This window comes from Erinaceus europaeus, chromosome 6, assembly GCF_950295315.1.
Source record: "Erinaceus europaeus chromosome 6, mEriEur2.1, whole genome shotgun sequence".
Taxonomy (NCBI): domain Eukaryota; kingdom Metazoa; phylum Chordata; class Mammalia; order Eulipotyphla; family Erinaceidae; genus Erinaceus; species Erinaceus europaeus.
Genome location: NC_080167.1, coordinates 41,497,956 through 41,518,111, shown reverse-complemented (window position 1 = coordinate 41,518,111; position 20,156 = coordinate 41,497,956). Strand labels below are relative to the sequence as shown.

At 39.3% G+C, this 20,156-nt stretch overlaps 1 protein-coding gene across 3 annotated transcripts in view; it reads right to left on the bottom strand.

The window, feature by feature from the left end:
* DESI2 (desumoylating isopeptidase 2) overlaps positions 1 to 20,156 on the bottom strand; it is a 61,298-nt gene that overhangs the window by 20,849 nt on the left and 20,293 nt on the right. For all 3 annotated transcript variants that reach the window (XM_060192076.1, XM_007534616.3, XM_060192075.1), the window contains exon 2: positions 84 to 156. In XM_060192076.1, the coding sequence (XP_060048059.1) occupies positions 84 to 92 (9 nt within the window). In that variant the 5' untranslated portion in view covers positions 93 to 156. The remainder of the gene's footprint in view (positions 1 to 83; positions 157 to 20,156) is intronic.

The following is a 20,156-nucleotide window of genomic DNA, read 5'->3' as shown; positions in this document are numbered from 1 at the left end:
TGACAGCTGTGATTCTGTAACTCCTTTCAAAAAGGGAAGAAAAAAATCTTCAGAAAATAAATTTCAGCAGTTTATATACATACCTCTGCCATATACTTCAATTCCTGAATGAAAAACTCCAATTCCAATGGATGAGGTGTATTCGTTCATCCAGTACTAGGGGGAAAAAAGAAAATTCAGATTGTTTGTTCATTTATAGTTCAACTTCACAACACTGGAAGTTATCACTGTCCAAATTCTTCATTGCAAACTTAGACCTTTCTTAGTAGCTTTCATTTTTTGGATCTGAAACTCCCATGATAATATCCCATTTTTTCTAATCTCCTTGCCTCTGCTTGTTCCACATTTCCTGTAGAAAATTTTTTTCCTGTGTCAAAGTGAATCATCTTAATGTGTGTACAAGCACATTGTCTAAGGTCTAGAACACATGATATACAATCTGGCCAGGGTGGGAAAAACAAAACAACCACATATCATGTTTAATGCTTTCATAACTAGTTCCTTTCTACTGTAAGATTTTCCTTTTGGGGTTGGGTGGTGGTACATCCAGTAAAGTATAGTTATCACAAGCAAAGACCCACCTGCAGGGGAGAAGCTTCACAAATGGTGGAACAGTTTTGCAGGTCTTTCTCCCCCCACCCTCACCTCCATCAGGAAAAAAAAAAAAAAGAGGCCATCAATCAGGAGCTGTGGAGCCATCATGTAGGCACCAAGCCCCAACAATGACCCTAGTGGCAAAAACAAAACAAAACACAAAACCCCACCAACTTTCATTTTCTACTGAGCTCTCTGAGGCAAGGACATTTTGTTGTTGTTTCAAAAAACATTTATGTCCTGGTACGGTTCAAAGCTTTATCATGATAGGAAATATGAGGATTAAGTGTTAGAACAAACTCCTTATCACAGTCATGAAGAGAAACTTCCAGAAAATGTGATGTCTTGAGCTGGGTCTTTCTTTAGGAACAAAATGAGATTTCCCCTGGTACAAAATTTGAGGGGAGGGGTTTGGTAGGAAGGAATGGGAAGAAATTCCAGGAAGAGGAAAGAAGATGCACACAGGTAAGAGGCTATGAAATGATAGGCAGAACTGGGAACAGGGCTGGTTGAAAGGGTGGAATGGTTATTTCTAGAAGAATGTAAATGAGTCAACAGCTCATTAGACAAAGAACATTTAATAGTGTTATAAAACAATTACATTTCCCAAGCTAAAGTATTGATAGTTTAAATATCTTAGGTTTATTCAATTTCTAACTTGGTTCCAGGTCAACAGTCAAGTTTCTTCAAGACCTGGGGAAAATTGTATTTTCATACATTGCTGGAGAAAGCACAAACGATAAGTTGTTTTACCCTGATACCCCCATGCCCCACCTCAAAGTACAGTTAAAAAAGGAAAAAGTATTTGAAAAAAGAACTAAGAACATTCTTAGCTGAGTATCAAAACAGTCACACCAAAACTATTACAAGAACAAATCTGTGTTTACTTATAACTTTGGTATAAAATAGAGGTGGTATTTAAAATTAATGATAAAGAAGGTATTAGAAGATGTTTATATGATCTGTTGCACCAAAGTAAAATACTCTGGGATGGGGGGGGGGGCGCTCAGGTCCTGGAACATGATAGCAGAGGAGGATCTATGTATTGCTATGTAGAAATGCTATCCATGTACAAACTATTGTATTTTACTGTCAACTGTAAACCATGAATCCCCCAATAAAGAAATTTTAAAAAGATGTTTACAAAAATATGTGTAAAATGCATTAAATGTATCTAAAAAACTAATCACATATTGGAAATGAAGTAGACTTGAATAATTGTATGTGAGAAAAGCCAATCTAAAATGTGCTGAATTTTCACTTGGAAACATCTATATGAATTCATTCTTTTATTTTTAAAAACAATAGAGAGACCCAAGCATTTTTGAAGGTTTAAACATTTTCAAAATATACAGTTTGGAGGAGCTAAAGAGAAGCTCTAGCTCTCGTCCTCATTTAACAGAAGAAAGGCCTTTTCCTGTTTCTTGCTATCCACCTACTTTCTCCCCTTTTCATAGAAATAGAAAACAGGACAAGGCGATCACACAAGTGTGCATCAAAATTCTTTGTGTGCCAGGGGTTTGTGCCTGGAAAAATTTCACTATTTCTTGGCAGTTTTCGATGTTTTATTTTAAAATTGGGGGGAAAGGAGAGGAGAGAAAAGAAAGAAGACAGATACAGAGAGGAGACTCACTGTAACACCTGCCATGCAAAGCACTTCCATGTGCTGGGGGCTTGAACCTGGGTCTCTGCACATGGTAAAACTATATGCTCGACCAGGCCCCAGAAAAGTTTTTTTTTTTTTTTTTTAAAACAATCATGAAACTAAAGGCTAGAATAGTGCAGATGAAGAGTGTTAACTCTTTTTTCAGCCACCAGGTTCCAGATGCCTAGCATGATGCCAAACAGAATTCCCTGGACAGACGACTGACCCCATCAATGTGTCCTGGAGCTCTGTTTCCCCAGAGCCCTACCCTACTAAGGAAAGAGAAAGGCAGACTGGGAGTATGGATCAACCAGTCAACACCCATGTTCAGCAGGGAAGCAATTACAGAAGTCAGACCTTCCACCTTCTGCATCCCACAATTATCTTGGGTCCATACTCCCAGAGAGTTAAAAACAGGAAAGCTATCAGGGGAAGGGATTGGATACCGAGTTCTGGTGGTGGGAATTGTGTGGAGTTGTACCCCTCTTATCTTATGGTTTAGTCAATGTTTCCTTTTTATAAATAAATAAATAAATAAATAAATATAGAAAAAAGTATTTTTTAAAGTTTTTTTTCAAATATTTATTTCCTTTAGTTGCCCTTGTTTTATTGTTGTAGTTATTATTGATGTCATCATTGTTGAATAGGACAGAGAGAAATGGCGAGAGGAGGGGAGGGCAAGGGGGGGAGAGAAAGACAGACACCTGTAGACCTGCTTCACCGCTTATGAAGCAACTCTCCTGCAGGTGGGGAGCCAGGGGCTTGAACCCGGATCCTTACACCAGTCCTTGTGCTTAACCCGCTGCACTACCGCCCAACTCCCTAAAAGTATTTTTATAATAAGTCTCCACTTGGAAGAAAGAGACCTTGAGTTCCATGCCCAGCACCCCAAGCACCAGAGTGATGCTCTGATGTTCTCTCTTCTCCCCCTAGCTTGTGTTAGTAAATAAATAAAATCTTTACAAAAACAAAGGGTATCCCAATGTTTTATTAAGAGATGAGAAAGGTTTTCACAGGAAAAAAAAAATACACACAAATAGTGACTTTTGGCTAAAGGATAAATCAGGGTAACAACAGGAACTGTTACTTGTCAGCATGCAGATCATGAACCCCTCAAGTCCCATTTTCTGCCCTTTCAAAACTGAAAATATCTCCTCCGTGTTTAGAATTCCTCTATGCCTCCTGAGCACATACTGTACTACTTTAGCCTGGAAATTCCTGTACTTGAGATTTATCATTCTAAAAAAAAAAAAAGGGTATGCTTTGATACATTTTATATATTGGAAAATCTGAAAATTAAAAAAAAAAATTTTAAACAAGAGAAAAGTACGAGCTCAAATTTGGCCAGCCCCTTGTAGTTCACTACAATGAGATCTGGCCTATATAGGGTTTCTAAAGAGTTCTTGAGACACTACAATGAAAAATAAATACCTGATAGCCTTGCAAGTGGTAGTGTTATCTTCGCTCTCCCAAGGAAAGTTGGACAAGCAGGTCAAGTGTTTTTGCTCAACGTTATAGGAGCCCACAGGTTACTAGCAAAAGGATTTTTCAACTTAGAAATATTCCTTAGGGTATAGCAGCAGAAGCCTATTCCCCCCCTCTAATATTATTTATTTTTAAAATTCAATCCCCAAAGGCTCTGCATCAATATCCTGTGCCAGGCAGAAATCATGAGGTTGGTGCTTTGTAGTCACTGTTACCAGCAATAATGAGAAACCCAGTGACTCTCGGCTTTTAATTTTTCTTTTTATTTTCTGCCCCTTGAAAGACAAACTTAAGAGTAATGTCTTTGTGAGATTACAATGACTCTATGAACAGATATCTCTACTGGCGTCACAAGGCTTAAGAGGAATTACAAGGAGTATTGTGAACAACTGTGTGCCCACAAATTAGATAACGGAGATGAGACAGACAAAATCTTGGGAAGACACAAACTACCAAAATTGATTCAAGAAGAAATAGAAAATCCGAATGTGTCTGTGATGAATGAGAATGAAAGATAATCTTCTCCAAATGACAGAGGAAAAGGGTCCACTTTCCAGCTCATCCTTTGAGTACGGTATTCAATTCATTTATGTCAACAGTCCAAAGCTAACCTCACTCTTACGATTTCTAATCAGGGCAAATTTAAGGGAGAGAGAAGTAGAAATAGGGCCAGCACCCACTCCACTGTGGAAGCTTCAGTGCTTTGGTCTCTTTCATGGTCTCTGCCTATCTGCACTCTGTGGAAGAAGAAAGAAGGAAGAAGGATATATCTCCAGGAGAGGAATTGCAGGGGCATAGGGTAGGTCCATTTCTAGCCTTCTGAGAGTTCTCCTAACTGTTCTCCACAGAGGTTGGACCAATTGACATTCCCAGCAGCAGTGCAGGAGGGTTCCTTTGACCCCACACCCTCTCCAGCATTTGCTGCTGTTCCCTTTTCTGATGTATGACATTCTCACATGAGTGAAGTGGTGTCTCACTGTCTTTATTTGCATTTCTCTGACAATCAAAGACTTGGAGCATTTTTTCATGTGTTTCTCATCCTTTTGGATCTCTTCTGTGGTGAATATTCTGTTCATGTCCTCTCTCCATGAGGTGGACATTGGTGCTTTGTAGTCACTGTTACCAGCAATAATGAGAAACCCAGTGATTCTCGGCTTTTAATTTTTCTTTGTATTTTCTGCCCCTTGAAAGAAAAACTTAAGAGTAATGTCTTTGTGAGATTACAATGACTCTATGAACAGATATTATTAAAACTAGACTGAGTTTGGATGGGGCCATTTGTTTTCTTATTGTTGAGTTTGCTAAGCTCTTTATATATTTTGGTCATTAAACTCTTGTCTGATGTATGGCATGTAAAGATCTTCTCCCATTCTGTGAGGCATCTCTCTGTTTGGGTAGTGGTTTCTTTTGCTGTGCAGAAGCTTTTTAATTTGATGTAGTCCCATAGGTTTATACTTGCCTTAGTCTTCTTTGTAATTGCATTAGTTTCATTGAAGATGCCTTTAAAATGTATGTGGAAAAGAGTTCTGCCAATATTTTCCTCTAAGTATCTGATAGTTTCTGGTCTAACAGCCAAGTCTTTGATCCACTTAGAATTTCCTTTTGTATTTGGTGAAATATAGTGGTTCAGTTTCATTCTTCTGCATATTTCAACCCATTTTTTCCAACATCATTTGTTGAAGAGACTCTGCTTTCCCCATTTAATAGTCTGGGTACCTTTGTCAAAGATTAGATGTCCATAGATGTGAATATCATCTCTTCTGTTGAAATGAATTTTATCACAGTATACATCCTGTAACTTTAGTTAGTACTCTGTTGATGGGCATTCAGGCTGCTTCCGCTCTGGCTACTGTGAATAATGCAGCTTTGAACATAGGAGTGTATATATCCCTTTGAATTAGTGTTTTCAAGACCATTGGATAAATGCTCAAGATGGGTACTGCTAGATCCTAACAAATTTCCATTTTTATTTAGGGGCTCTCCATACAGTCTTCCAAAGGGGCTACACCAGTTTGTGTTCTGTAACGCAGTAGCTTTTTCTACACAACCTTGCCAACCCATGAATTCCTGCTCTGTTGATGTACGCTACTCTTACAGGTGCAAAGTAGAATCTCAGTGTAGTTTTAATGTGCATTTCTGTCATCTTAAGTGCAGCAAGCAGTTCTTTTGGCTCAGTGCCTCCTGCACAACCAATCTAATGCTCTGGACAGCCATTTTTTTCCTCCTTTCTTTTTTATTTGATAGGATAAAGAGAAATTGAGAGGGATGGGGAGGTAGAGAGGAAGAAAGACACCTGCAGCACTGCTTCACTACTTACAAAACTTCTCTCCTGCAGGCAGAGACTAGGGAACTGAACCTGGGTCCTTGTAGCATGATAATATGTGTGCTCTGATGGTACACCACTATTCAGCCTCTGGTTTTGATGCATAGAAGCTTTTTCGTTTTAAGTAGCACCAACTCTTTAGTCTTGTTTTCATTTTGCATGCAATTAGGGATACATTTAGCAAGATTACTTAACTTTTAATTAAAGCTATAAAACATTACTAAAGGCACTTAAAATCCTAAATACAGTTCATGCTCACAGCTCAAAGGGAATAGTGTTAAGATGGCAATATTCAAACACTAAAAGGACATTATAATCCTTGATTTTTTTCTTCTTTTTCTTTCTGATAGTGATACTAGAAAACCCAAGAGGTCCATAACAACTAAAACAATCTTGAAAAACTAGACACACAACTACTACCTGATCAAAATTTGTGCTGGGGAGAGAACAGCATAATGGTTCTGTGAAAAACTTGCATGCCTGAGGCTCCATGACCCCAGGTTTAATACTCAGCACAAGAAATCAGAGCTGAGCAGTGCTCTGGCCTCTCTCTCTGTCTCTTTGTGAATCTCTCTCTCATAAAATTAAATTACATTAAAAAATAAAAGAACGGTAGATTTAAAAATGCATAACAGTGGCATAAAGACTGACACGGGGTCGGGTGGTGGCGCACCTGGTTAAGCACACATGTTACAGTGCTCAAGGACCTGGGTTCAAGACCCTGGTCCCCACCTGCAGGGGGAAAGCTTTGCGAGTGGTGAAGCAGGGCTACAGGTGTCTATCTCCCCCTCCTCTCAATTTCTGGCTGTCTCTATCCAATAAATAAAGATTAAAAAAAAAAAAAAAGACTACACAGATCGAGCTGACTAAATAGCTCACCTGTGAGGACATGCGTGGGAGACAGATTTGAGCTTGCTGCCCATAATGCTGATGGTGTCTTTCCCCTCTCTCACTTTGTCTCTCTATAACTGAAAAAGTAGGTCCTGAGTGATGATACACACACAAAAAATAGGGTGGTGGTGGTGGATTGAAGACCAACACAGGTAGATCAGTTGAATGGAATCTGGTTCAGGAATAAGCTTAGATACTGCCAATTCATCCTTGAAAACAGTGCCAAGATAACAGAGTGGGAAAATCAAAAATCTTTAAGTAGGTTACATCTTAAACTACAGACAATATTCCCACTCCAGATAGTAACCTTCAAAAGTATGTAGAGGGAGTCAGGCGGTAGGTAGCACAGCAGGTTAAGCGCAGGTGGCGTAAAGCAGAAGGACCGGCATAAGGATTCCATTTCAAGCCCCTGGCTCCCCATCTGCAGGGGAGTTGCTACACAGGCGGTGAAGCAGGTCTGCACGTGTCTTATGTTTCTCTCCCCCCGTCTTCCCCTCCTCTCTCCATTTCTCTCTGTCCTATCCAACAATGACAACATCAATAACAACAACAATAATAACTATAACAATAAAAAAACAAGGTCAACAAAAAGGAAAATGAATAATTTTTTTTAAAAAAAGTATGTAGAATATAGAATGGTAATACATCAACAGAAGATATGACTAAATTCTGACTAGCCATCCCTTCAATATTATCAGTAGCACATTTTTAAAGGACTGTTTAGAATTTACATTATGGGGAGTTGGGCGGTAGTTTAGTGGTTAAGCACACGTGGTGCAAAGTGCAAGGACTGGCTTAAGGATCCCGGTTCCAGCCCCCGGCTCCCCACCTGCAGGGGAGTCGTTTCACAGGCAGTGAAGCCGGTCTGCAGGTGTCTGTCTTTCTCTCCCCTTCTCTGTCTTCCCCTCCTCTCTCCATTTCTCTCTGTCCTATCCAATAACGACAACAGCAACAATAAAGCAACAAGGGCAACAAAGGGAAAATAAATAAATAAAATAAAAAATTATATAAATAATTTACATTATGTAAATTATTACATAATTACATTACAGAATTATGTATTACATTATGTAAATTATTACATTATTACAATATTACATTAATTGGTTTTCTTTGATATGACTAGTTTTTTCTGGATGCATTCAGATGAAGGATAAATCTTCCATGGAGAGATGGTCAGAGAGAGAAGCCCTCCAAATATTTCTGCTCCTGTGAGGGCTTCCTAGCTCTATTATTAGAGACCATGCCTGGAAGGCTCTGACTTTAGACACTGGGCAGGCTGCCTGTGGAAGACAGGTGTTTAATTCAAGGTCAGCATGCCTTGTTGAATCCTTCTGCCTCAAAGTCCTGCCAGGGCTATGCAGACAATGCAGAAGGGGAAGGGGAGGGGGAGGGGGAGGGGGAGGGGAGGGGAGGGAGAGGGAGGGGGCGGGGAGGGGGAGGAGGAGGAGAAGGAGAAGAAAGGTCTATGAAGAAGAAGGAGGAGGAGGAGGAGGAGGAGAAGAAAGGTCTATCTATTCATTAATGAGAGAGATAAACAGAACCAGAGCATCACTGTTACATATGAGATGTCAGGGATTGAACATAGGACTTCAACCTTGAGATTTCAATGCTGTATCCATTGTACCACTTCCCAGGTTGCAATGGTGCCTATTTCAAATGTAAATTTAATGAGATGATTGTAAACAAAGCAAACAAAAAAAGCATAAGAGGATTGAGTTTTCAACTGATTTCAGCTGTGGAATGCCCCTCAATGACTTACTGTTGCTAGTTCACATTGAAATAATTTGCTACTGTCTAAAGATTTTGGAAATGATCATTAGTTTTTCTCTAACTTGGCTTTCCATTTTTGTTATTATTTTTTATTGTTAATTATTAGCTATCACCAAAACTTACTTCATATGGCATCTCTGGAGTAAAAAAATGTCCTTTTAAAGCTTAACAGAGCTTCTCAAATTTACTATGTGGAAAGCCACAATTGTAGAATACCATAAAACACTGATGTCTTCTAGCAGAAAATAGATTGTAAATATGCAAAGTGAAATAACAGCCAAAAATGTGTATCCATGAAAAACAAACAAGCTGCTGAATTAGATATGACTGGATGTTAACAAGATTTCTGTTAATTTTTGTTGGCTATGTCTTCACTGATTTTGTTGTCTAAATAGAAGCAGATGTCAAAAGTTTTAAATTGTATACTTAGGAAAAAAATGGGTAAACCAGGACAATTTTATCCAGAAGCCTAGTTTTTATTTGAAGAAAAACTCGCCCCCCTACCCCAACATGGTTCAAAGTGTTCAACTAGCATCCAGGAGACTAGTTTCATCATTACTGCTCCAGAACAACAACTGAAGTTGGGATGAACAGTCACAGATGATGATATAGGTCATTCTTGCAGAAAAAGATGATCCTACAAAGGCCATGCTATGTGAGAGAGGCAGGAGAAAGATCATTAGACAGATCCAATAAAGCAGCCTATTAAAATTTACCCAGTGGTGGCGATTAATGAGAAGTCAGATGTTTTCGTTTGAAAGTTAATTTACAGTCCAATTCTTAAGTCCTAATAGACCAAATGAAAAACAGTAAACCAACCAGATGCTACCACAAAAGTTCTCAAGTCATAAAATAACAGCATTTCCCAGTCAACCACTGATCTAAATAATCTATATGAGGCAATCATTTGATCAACCTATACTACCTTTAGGGTAAGATGGGAAAGACCAGAATGATGTTTCTCTATTCCAGTTTAGGTTAGAAGAGTATTTCTGGGAGTCAGGCGGTAGCGCAGCAGGGTAAGTGCACGTGGCACCAAGCGCAAGGACCGTCCCGGTTCCCCAGCTCCCCACCTACAGGGGAGTCACTTCACAAGCGGTGAAGCAGGTCTGTAGGTGTCTATCTTTCTCTCCATTTCCCTCTGGCCTATCCAACAATGACGACAACAATAACTACAACAACAACAAAAAAATCAACTAGGGCAACAAAAGGGAATAAATAAATAAATATTAAAAAAAAAAAAAAGAAGAGTATTTCTTAGGAGTCAGGCAGTAGCACAGCGGGTTAAGTGCACATGGAGCAAAGCACAAGGAACTGGCATAAGGATCCCGGTTTGAGCCCCTGGCTCCCCACCTGCAGGGGAGTCGCTTCACAGGTGAAGCAATTGTGCAGGTGTCTATCTTTCTCTTCCCCCCTCTGTCTTCCCTAGTCTCTCCATTTCTCTCTGTCCTATCCAACGATGATGACATCAACAATAACTACAACAATAAAACAAGGGCAACAAAAGGGAATAAATAAATAAATAAATAAAAGAGTATTTCTTTTATTATTTCAGAAATAACTACTTGGATGAAAAAAGACTAACTCAAGTATTACAACTAATATAGGCTGGGCATTTGAATATAAGGAAAACAGACATTAAGAGTCAGAATCCTGTGGCCTTTGATGCTGATTTCTTCACATATTTATAACCCAACTTGGAATCTAATTTGTTGCAAATATCCGAAATCTATAATAACTCGATTTAAATTCTAGCCGCTCTCTTTACTAGTTCTGTGACCTGAGGAAAAGATACTTATTCTCTCTTACTTAGCTATAAAGTGAGGATAGTAAGTAGTATCTACCACAGGGCTGTTGTAAAAAGATAAATAATAAATTAACACATGTACTTGGAAAAGTTCTTGATATCTAAGTTAGTAGTGTACACACATGTACTCCTTCTCCTTATACTTTTGTTGTAAATATTGGAAAAGATTGTATGCATGTGTAAATAAACATCAGTTCTGTTCTCAGAATTTTTAAGTCTTTGGAGTTGATGTCATATTACCAAAAACAGATACTCACTAAACTGAATAGCAATGACAGAATTAATTTGACTCTACTTACAGACTCCCATGAGCAATTATTTGTATTCTGGAGAAGTACAGATTTGAGTAAAAGGTATCTGTTAATAAGACAATGGTGTGATGGGATGCCTATATATGAGAGACACAGCACTGAGGACTGGAGAGTCATATTTCACTTCAGTGCTAGTACTTCAGAGTCCTGTACTTTCTAAGTCTATGGAGATAAAGTACACAGAAGAGGGCCAATGAAAGACCACTACACACTTTATTCCATATGAAACCAATCAGTGTCACTAAAGTTTGGAAGGCTTTTCAAATCATTCTTAAATGTTGATATCATTAAAGGCAAGAGGAATAATTCTTAGAAAGATTATCATCTTAAAATGTAAGGTAATAAATAAGGACAGTAATTCTTGAGCTCAGTCTTGGCCTGAGGTCTTAAATTAGTCCAAATTATTCCATTTATCATTTTAAAGTATTATTTCTAGAAGTAAATTGACCATGTTACATTAGTTACATATTAAAATGCCAAATTAGCAGCCTGGGAGATAGCACAGAGTGAGTCAAGTGCCTGAGTTTTATGCATGAAGTCCTCAGTAAAAACCTTAGCATCACATATGCCAGACTAATGCTCTGGTTCTCTCTTCCCCAGCTCCATTAATAAATGAATAAATAAATCTTTCAAATGTTAAACTGGGGCCAGGAACAAAGACCGAGGTTCAAGCCCCTGCCTCCACTTACAGTGGTCTTTCTCCATCTTTATTTCACCTTCCATCTCAGTTTTTCCATCTCTAATTCAATAAACAAAATATAAAACAACAAAATGTTAAATTATTCTAATAGAGAATTTTCATTAAACTTCAACTTAACCAGTAATTTGTCTCGTCAATTCAATTAAGTTCAATGCTTCCTGTTTGGAAGTAAGAACAAAAGATAAATGTTTGAGTCTGGAACTTAAAACACTTAGCACAGCCACTTAAGACCTGGGTCTGATTTCCTTAAAAGGCAGCATAAAGGGGACTGGGTGGTGGTATAGCAGGTTAAGCACACATGGTGCAAAGCGCAAGGACCAGCATAAGGATCCTGGTTTAAGCTCCCAGCTCTCCACCTCTCTCCATTTCTCTCTGTCCTATCCAACAACGACAGCAGTGGCAACAACAACGATAAAAAAGGGCAACAAAAAGGAAAAATAACCTCCAGGAGCCGTGTAGGCACTGAGGCCCACTGATAACCCTGGAGGCAAAAAGAGAGAGAGAGAGAGAGAGAGAGAGAGAGTATAGAACAAGCTGAGTAAATGCAAAGCATTACTATGCCCCCTTGACAAACACTAGAGCCAGTGCTTATATGGATTAGAGCAAGTATTTTACTTACTCCCTATAAAAACGCTTAGGTAACAGAGATGACAGTGGTCTTCCCTTTAGAATGTTTTCAGTTCTTGCTTCTGACATGTAGACTATATCAGATTTATATTCTTGGCAAATATCTCTTATCAGGTATTTACTTTAGTTTTATCTATGGCGGGTGGCGCAAATATTCTGAGAAAAACCTCAAAACTTCTTTTAAAAGACTTACTTGTACTAAACTATTCCCTCACCCATTTGGCTTTACACTGCATGAGGCCTGAGAACTGAGTTTTAATGCTGTATTCCTCCATGTTGATTGGTGTATTATACCTGGCAGACCAGTCTCAAATACTTGAGTTGAAATGTAGCAAGGAGGCTGTAACATTTTCCCCATGCTCTATTCTTAAACAGAGCATCTCCATTCTTTCATCCAATCAACAAATATTTTTTAAAGATTTATTTTGGATAGAGACTAAGAGAAAGTGAGAGGGATGGAGAATATGGAGAGGGAGTGAAACTGAGAGACACCTGCAGCACTGCTTATGAAGCTTCTCCCTGCAGGTGGGGGCCTGGGGCTTGAACTGGGGTCCTTGTGCAGTGTTAATGTATGTGCTAAACCAGGTGCGCCAACAACCGGTCCCTTCCAACAAATGTTTACCTAACACAATGTGCTGAGTGCAATATAGAAGTGGGCATAATGAAGTTCTTGTTTTCATGGAGTGGTACCTTTGATTTCTTCTTTCTTTTCTGAATAGAGATAGGAAGAAACTGAGAGGGAAAGGGGGAGACAATGAAAGAGAAAGAGAAACACCTGCAGTGCTGCTTCACCACTTGAGAGCCTCCTCTCCCCAAGTCCTGGAAAAAGAAGACTGGGACCTTCAACCTAGGTTCTCGCTCATGACACCGTGAGTGCTCTACTGGATGTGCCACCACCAAACCTGAGTGGTATCTTTTAATTTGCAGGTTAAAACTCATTGGAGACTAATAAGCTGGGGGCCTGCGGTAGCACACTGGGTTAAGTGCACACAGCGCAAAGTGCAAGGACCTGCGCAAGGCTCTCAGTTAGAGCTCCTGGCTCAACACATGCAGAGGGGTCGCCTTGCAAGCAGTGAAGCAGATCTGCCGATGTCTATCTTTCTCTCTCCCTCTCTGTCTTCCCCATATCTCCATTTCTTTCTGTCCTAAACAATAAACTGGAAGAATTGGCCTCCTGAACAGTGGATTCGTAGTGCCTGCCGGTACCCAGCCCCAGCGCCAGCGATTACTCTAGCGGCAAAACCAAACCAAATAAAAAAACTAAACTCATTTCTGTACACTGTGTCATCATTATTTAAATGAATGAAATGTAATGGACTTCATAGAACTTATGAGAGGACATCAAACAAAGTAAAGTGTTTCCTGAACATCTGGTTCCAGTTATGTGTGTGTATAATGGGTATAAAACGGATTTCTTAGTGGTGTGCAGTGAAACTGAGAAACATTATTCTAACAGGCTTCTAACTCACATTTCAGTATAAATCTTTTTAAGTTTACATACCATAGAAGCTATAAAGAAAGCACAGACAACTTAGACTGAATAAAATGAGTGGACTTTCTGTGCCAGAGACTGCACTAGACATTGGAGATACACTGATTAATTCACTGCCTGTAAGAAACACATTAAAAATGTGAACAATTAATCACAATGTTAAAAAAGGAAATACGTGCATATTTGGTAAATGAATAACTCATTTTTAGATGTCTGCTGAAGCATTCTCCTTTATTCTGTCATTCAGAATGATAACAGTCTGTGTAAGTTATGCAAATCACTTTAGGGATGTTCAGACAAGTAATTTGTCCAAGGTCAAGCTACTAATGAGTAGCTAAGCTATAAGTACAGCCCAAGATTCTTAGCCTTTCCCTACTGCCTTTCCTTGTCATATGACTCTAATTCCTAATAAGCATTTTCATGTAGCCTGGGTTTTCTTAAAATGCATCCCAGATAAATCATTTGAAAATTTATTTTGAAGGCTGGGTATATATGGTGGTAGAACAAAAGACTTGCATGCGAGGTCCCGAGTTTGATCCCTGACATCACCAAAGCTGAATAGTTCATGCTCTGGTCAGAAGTGTGTGTGTGTGTGGGGAATGTGGGGGAGAAAGAGACAGAAAAGATCTATTTTTCTTATTGTGAATAATTTCAGACTATGAAGAAAATCTTTACTATTATTATCACTTTACCTTATTTATGGTAACCATATACCATCATAAGTAAAAAGGAATAACTATCACTACTGTTGATTTAAATGCTGTATAATTTGCCTGTCTTGTAGGCATACATCCGTTTCTTGCATTTTATGTTACTGTGCTCCATAAGTACTTTTCTTTTTCCAACTAGAAGATTTATGGCAAAAACATTACAATGTGGCAGTGGTGTAGATGATGGTTAGCATTTTATTTTTATCAAGGAGGTATTTAAAAAAATAATTTAACAGACTAACCACTGGCTGCATATGTATTTGTAATTTCAGATCTAAAACTGATAAAAAGCCTCCATATACAATAAGTGCTCAGTTTAGATCATTAAGAAGTACTTGGAAACTGCTAGTTTTGTCTTTTTTTTTTTTTTTTAATAAGTTTTTATTTGGGTTGTTAAAGGAGAGAGATTGGGGATCTAGTACGATATGATAGACTAGGATGATGATTTGGTGGTAGTTAGACACCTATCTTGGGGAACGTGGAAATGTTTTTCTGTGACAACATCAAGCCTGAATACCCATCATTTCTTCAGTAAAATGATCCAGGGGTGTGGTCAAGAAGTAACAATGACAAAATGTCCACCACACACTGTGGCCTTACCCAAACCAGACCTGAGTAACAGTTTAAGACTCTCCATGCCTTCACCACCTGCCTACTGAACAGAAGAAACGACACTGAACATGGGGGGGGGGGGGAACATGGAAAAGAACACAAAGGTTCAACATCACATGGATTTGGAAGATATGTCTGAGTTTGAATTCAGAAAGCTAATTATGAAAGCAATTCAAGACTCCTGCTATAACATAAAGATGCAAATTAACCTAAAGATCTCTTCACCAATGGAGTAAAAAATTCACAAAGAGAACTGAGAAAGGAAATCTTAGAGTTAAAGGAAACTTTTGACAGCACTAAGGTGTATATAAGAGGTTTTGTATCCAGAATTAATCAGCTTAAGGATACAATAGCAGGACTAGAGGATAAAACCATTACAATCTCAGAGTACAAAGCTGCTGAAGAAATAATTAATGAAAAATGAAGCAATTCTCTGTTAAGTAGCAGACTCCATCAGAAGAAAAAGAAATGTGAAAGTTACTGGGGTGACTGAGCATGAAGAGAAAGAAAAGCAGAGAGCATAATCAAATAAATTATTGCGGAAAACTTTCCACACCTGGGAAATGGTCAAAATATAGATCTAAGAGGAAGCTGAATGGAAACCAAAATTAATGAACACCAAACAGCTAACGCCAAGACATCTAACAGTAACACTTTCCAAAAGTAAGTACAAGGAAGAAATATGGGATACTAACACCAGATTTCTCAATACAAACCCAAGAAGCAAGAAGGGAATGGAATGATATTTTTACAGTATTAAGAGATAAAAATTATAAGCCATGAGTACCCTACCCTGTGCCAAATTATCTTTTAAGTATAAAGGAAAAACCAAATGCTTCCTAACATATAGAAACTAAAGGAATTCACCACCAATCCTGTCTTACAACAACTACTGAGAGGAATTCTACAGCAAAAGAACTAAAGGAACTCTTACTCCAAATGAGATGATATGTGGTAGAATATAAATGGGAACTCAAAAGGAGCAAAGGAAAAAGGAGGGAAGAAAAGGACAGAGTGACATGAACAATGTTAGTGAACCAAGGCTAACTATCAAAGACCTAGACATCAGAACAGGAAGTCTAAAATTTCACTCTTTGCTTCACCTCCACTGGAAGTAGAAGGAAGTGTTGGGTGGGATAGGTCAGGAATAGAGGAAGGAATACTGGATGACTTCACATGTAGGTATAACTTGGGAGACAGAGAAGGGGGTTTGGGGCTCCTAGATGGGGGTGGGGGGTACATAAGAGAATGTAGCAGACTCCTGTTACACAGAATCATGAAACCATACATATGTATATGCAAATGTGCTGTATTTCACTATCCCCCAATAAAAAATGATATTGAAGTTGAAAAATAAGCTAAGTATTTTAATAAAATAGGTTTTGTTTCTGAAGAAACCTTGGTTTACATACCTATATTTTAGAAGTGTAATTTATTACCTCCTCTAAATTTGACTCCACTCCCACCAGATTACCAACACCCGCCCCAATCAAAGTCCAGGGGGTCTCTTTCTCTCCCCCCCCAATCTCCTTTGCTAACCTCAGTTCCGCATTTTGAGTCCACAGTCTTCATTGGGCTTTATTTGTGTTTTTTTGTTTATTTACCCACGTATAAATGAAGCTATTCTATATTTTCATTTTATATATGTCTCTTTGGTGTGTGCAACTTATTAGGTTCAAATCCAGCTCCCATCTCACTGAAGGAAGCTTTGTGCTGTGGCCTCTTTTACATTTATCTATTCATCTTAAATTGCCACTAGGGTTATCCCTGGGCTCAGTGGCTGCATGATGAATCTACTGTTCTCAGTGGCCATTCCCCACACTCCTTTATTTGACAGGACTGAGGGAAATTGCAAGGGGAGGGGGAAATAAAAGGGGGAGAGAGACAAGAGACACCTGTAGTTCCCCTCTACAGGTGGGGAGAAGCGACTCAAACCCAAGTCCTGTGCACAATAACAAGTGTGTTTAGCCAGGTGTGTCACTGGCCATCTCCTCTTTTACTCTGTCTATATGGGAAGAAAGGAAGGGGAGGGGAAGGGAGGGGAGGGGAAGGGAGGGGAGAAGAGAGGGGAGGGGAGGGAGAGGAAGGGAGGGGAGGGGAGGGGAAGGGAGGGGGAGGGAGGGGAAGGGAGGGGAGAAGAGAGGGGAAGGGAGGGGGAGGGAGGGGAAGGGAGGGGAGAAGAGAGGGGAAGGAAGGGGAAGGGAGGGGAGGGGGCGGGAGGGGAAGGGAGGGGAAGGGAGGGGAAGGGAGGGGAAGGAAAACAAGTACCTTTAGTGTTTCTTATGTCTGGTTTAGTGGTAATTAACTTCTTTGGCTTGTCTGGAAAGCTTTTTACTCCTTTGAAACTGAATGATAACCTAACAAGAACAATATATTCTTGAGTAAACTTAATATATCCAGCCAGTCCTTTCTAGCTCTGAGTTTCTATGAATAAATCAGTTGATAATCTTGTAGGAATTCCTTTATAGGTGACATCCTGCTTTTTCTCTAGTAACCTTTATAATCCTTGTCTTTGATCTTTGTCATTTTAATCATACTGTGCCTTGGTGAAATTAGGTTTGGGGTCATCTTTTTTGGGCTTCTTTGAGCTTTCTAGATCTCAGCGTCTCCTTTAATTTGGGGAAAATTCTCAGTGAATACTTATTTAAATATGAATTCTATACCTTATCCTCTTTCTCTTCTTGTACCCTAATGATGTAAATGTTGTTGTTCTCGATGTTATCCCATAGTTCTCTTATATTCATTTGTTTTTATTTATTTATTTTTCTTCCTGGCTTCTCTACCTTATCTTCCCATTCTCCACTTTGACTTTTGCAGGTTTTACCCTCTGCTGTGGTTTGTTTTTGCTCACTATACTCTTCGTTCCTCTGAACAATGAATTTTTTCTCTTATTTCCCTCCCTCATCATTTCTCAAAATTGTTGTAGTCCTCTCCCACAGATCCTCCCAATTTGGTGAGCATCCACTGAACTGTAGCTTTGAAGCCTCCCTCATGTTAGATGTTTTTCTGTCTTTCCATTCTGCTTCTTCCTAAAGAACAAGGCCAGTGGTCTGTTTGGGCAGGTCTGAACAGTGACCAAGAATTCATACTTACAAGAACCTGGCAAAGACTTTATTGCTAAGGTTCTACAAACCAGAAGTTTGAAGTTGCAAGTGAATTACAAACTGGTGGGAGGATTCTGATTGGCATGGTATGTTTCTCAATGCTCAATGGTCCCATCCCCAGAGTCTCATTGCTGTAAGGACTTAGTTCTGTAGTGTCTGTCTTCAATTGCCTGCAACTGTCACATGGTTTATAGTTCTTTGTTTCCCTCTTGCTTCTATATGTTGCAGAGTTATGGTCACGGGTTTGTTTTTGTTTTTTGCCTCCAGGGTTATTGCTGGGGCTCGGTGCCAGCACTATTAATCCACCATTCCAGGAGGCCATTTTTTCCCCATTTTGTTGCCCTTGTTGTAGTTACTGTTGCCACTGATGATGTTGTTTTTGGATAGGACAGAGAGAAATGGAGAAAGGAGGGGAAGACAGAGAGGGAGAAAGATAGACACCTACAGATCTGTTTCACCACTTGTGAAGTGAACACCCCCCTGCAGGTAGGGAGCTGGGGGCTCGAAGAGGGATCCTTACTCTAGTCCTTGCGCACTTAACCTGTTGCGCTACTGCCCGCCCTGCCAGTCATAGAGTTTTAACTGGGTAATAGACATTCAGAGAGGTAGACAGGCAACAAAGGCGGCAGGGGTCAGACTACAGTGAGCAGTAGCAATAGGGGCACTGACAGAAGTGGTAGGAGCCTGGCCAAGCCAGTTGGGTGGCTACAATGGAGGCAGGCAGATCAGAAGGCAGTAGTGGCAGAGGTCTGGCTGGGGCGAGCAGCAGAGAAGCAGTAGCCTGCTAGACTGAGTGGGTGTTAGAGCTGAGAGCCTACTAGGGCAGATGGTTGACCTTGTGGAACCAAAGTGACTATCTTTGGTAAGATCATCTGTCCTGTGCTCTGGGTTTTTTCTATTATTTATTCAAACTCCAAGCTTGTTTCTATGCTGGTTTTCCCATGGATGTTTTTGCTGTGGTGGCAATGAAAGCAAAAAGGATCAGCTAGTCTGTGGCTACTATCTTGGCTGGCATAAGAAGATATTTTGTTTTAATTTGCTTGGTATTTACTTATTTATTATTATTATTATTTTTAAAGATTTTATTTATTTATGAGAAAGATAGGAGGAGAGAGAAAGAACCAAACACCACTCTGGCACATGTGCTGCCGGGGATCAAACTCGGGACCTCATGCTTGAGAGTCCAAAGCTTTACCACTGCGTCACCTCCTGGACCACTTATTATTTTTTAATGAAAGAAAGACATAGAGGAAAAGATACACAGAGAGAGACAGAGACAGAGATCAGGGCACTGTTCAATTCTGGTTTATGGTGGTACTAGGAATTGAAGCTGAGACCCCAGAACCTCAGGGATGAAAATCTTTTGCATAACTATTATGTTGTCTCCTCAGTCCAAAAAAATATTTTAAAGTTTAGAAATAAAAATCTTAAAATTATTTATTTATTGGATAGAGACTGACATTGAGAATGGAAGGGGGAGGCTGAAAAGAGAGAGAGACATTTGTATCACTGTTTCAATGCTTCCCCACTGCAGGTGGGAACTCAGGGCTTGAATGTGGATCCTTGTGCATGGTAACAGTTCAACTGGGTGCACTTGTGACCCAGCAAAATGAATATACATTTTTTTTTTAAAGATACAGTGCTACAACACACTTAACAAATTCATGGCAAAGCAGTGGGAAATCAAAATACTCTTGTGATTCACTCCTATATTTATTAAAGTGATTTAGAACCAAAGCCGGAATATCTCCAAGGTGTGCCTATATTAATTTAGTAATATAGAGACTTCATATTCTGGATTTTATAACCAGAAGAAGGAAATCTAGAATATTTTCCTTTAGGAAACAAGATTTTCAACCAGACAACTCCTTCGTATTCAGAAGACTAGAATACATATAACAGATCACATTGAGAAATCATGGAGATAATTAACATGTCAAATAAGGATTGTTGTCACTATGGTACATTTATTCAAGATACATGCCAGTAAAGACATCAAATTCTCTATGTAGCAGTCATGTTAACATATTGCTGCACAATTACCTATATGTAGAATTACACTATAGTACATAATCAAATGTA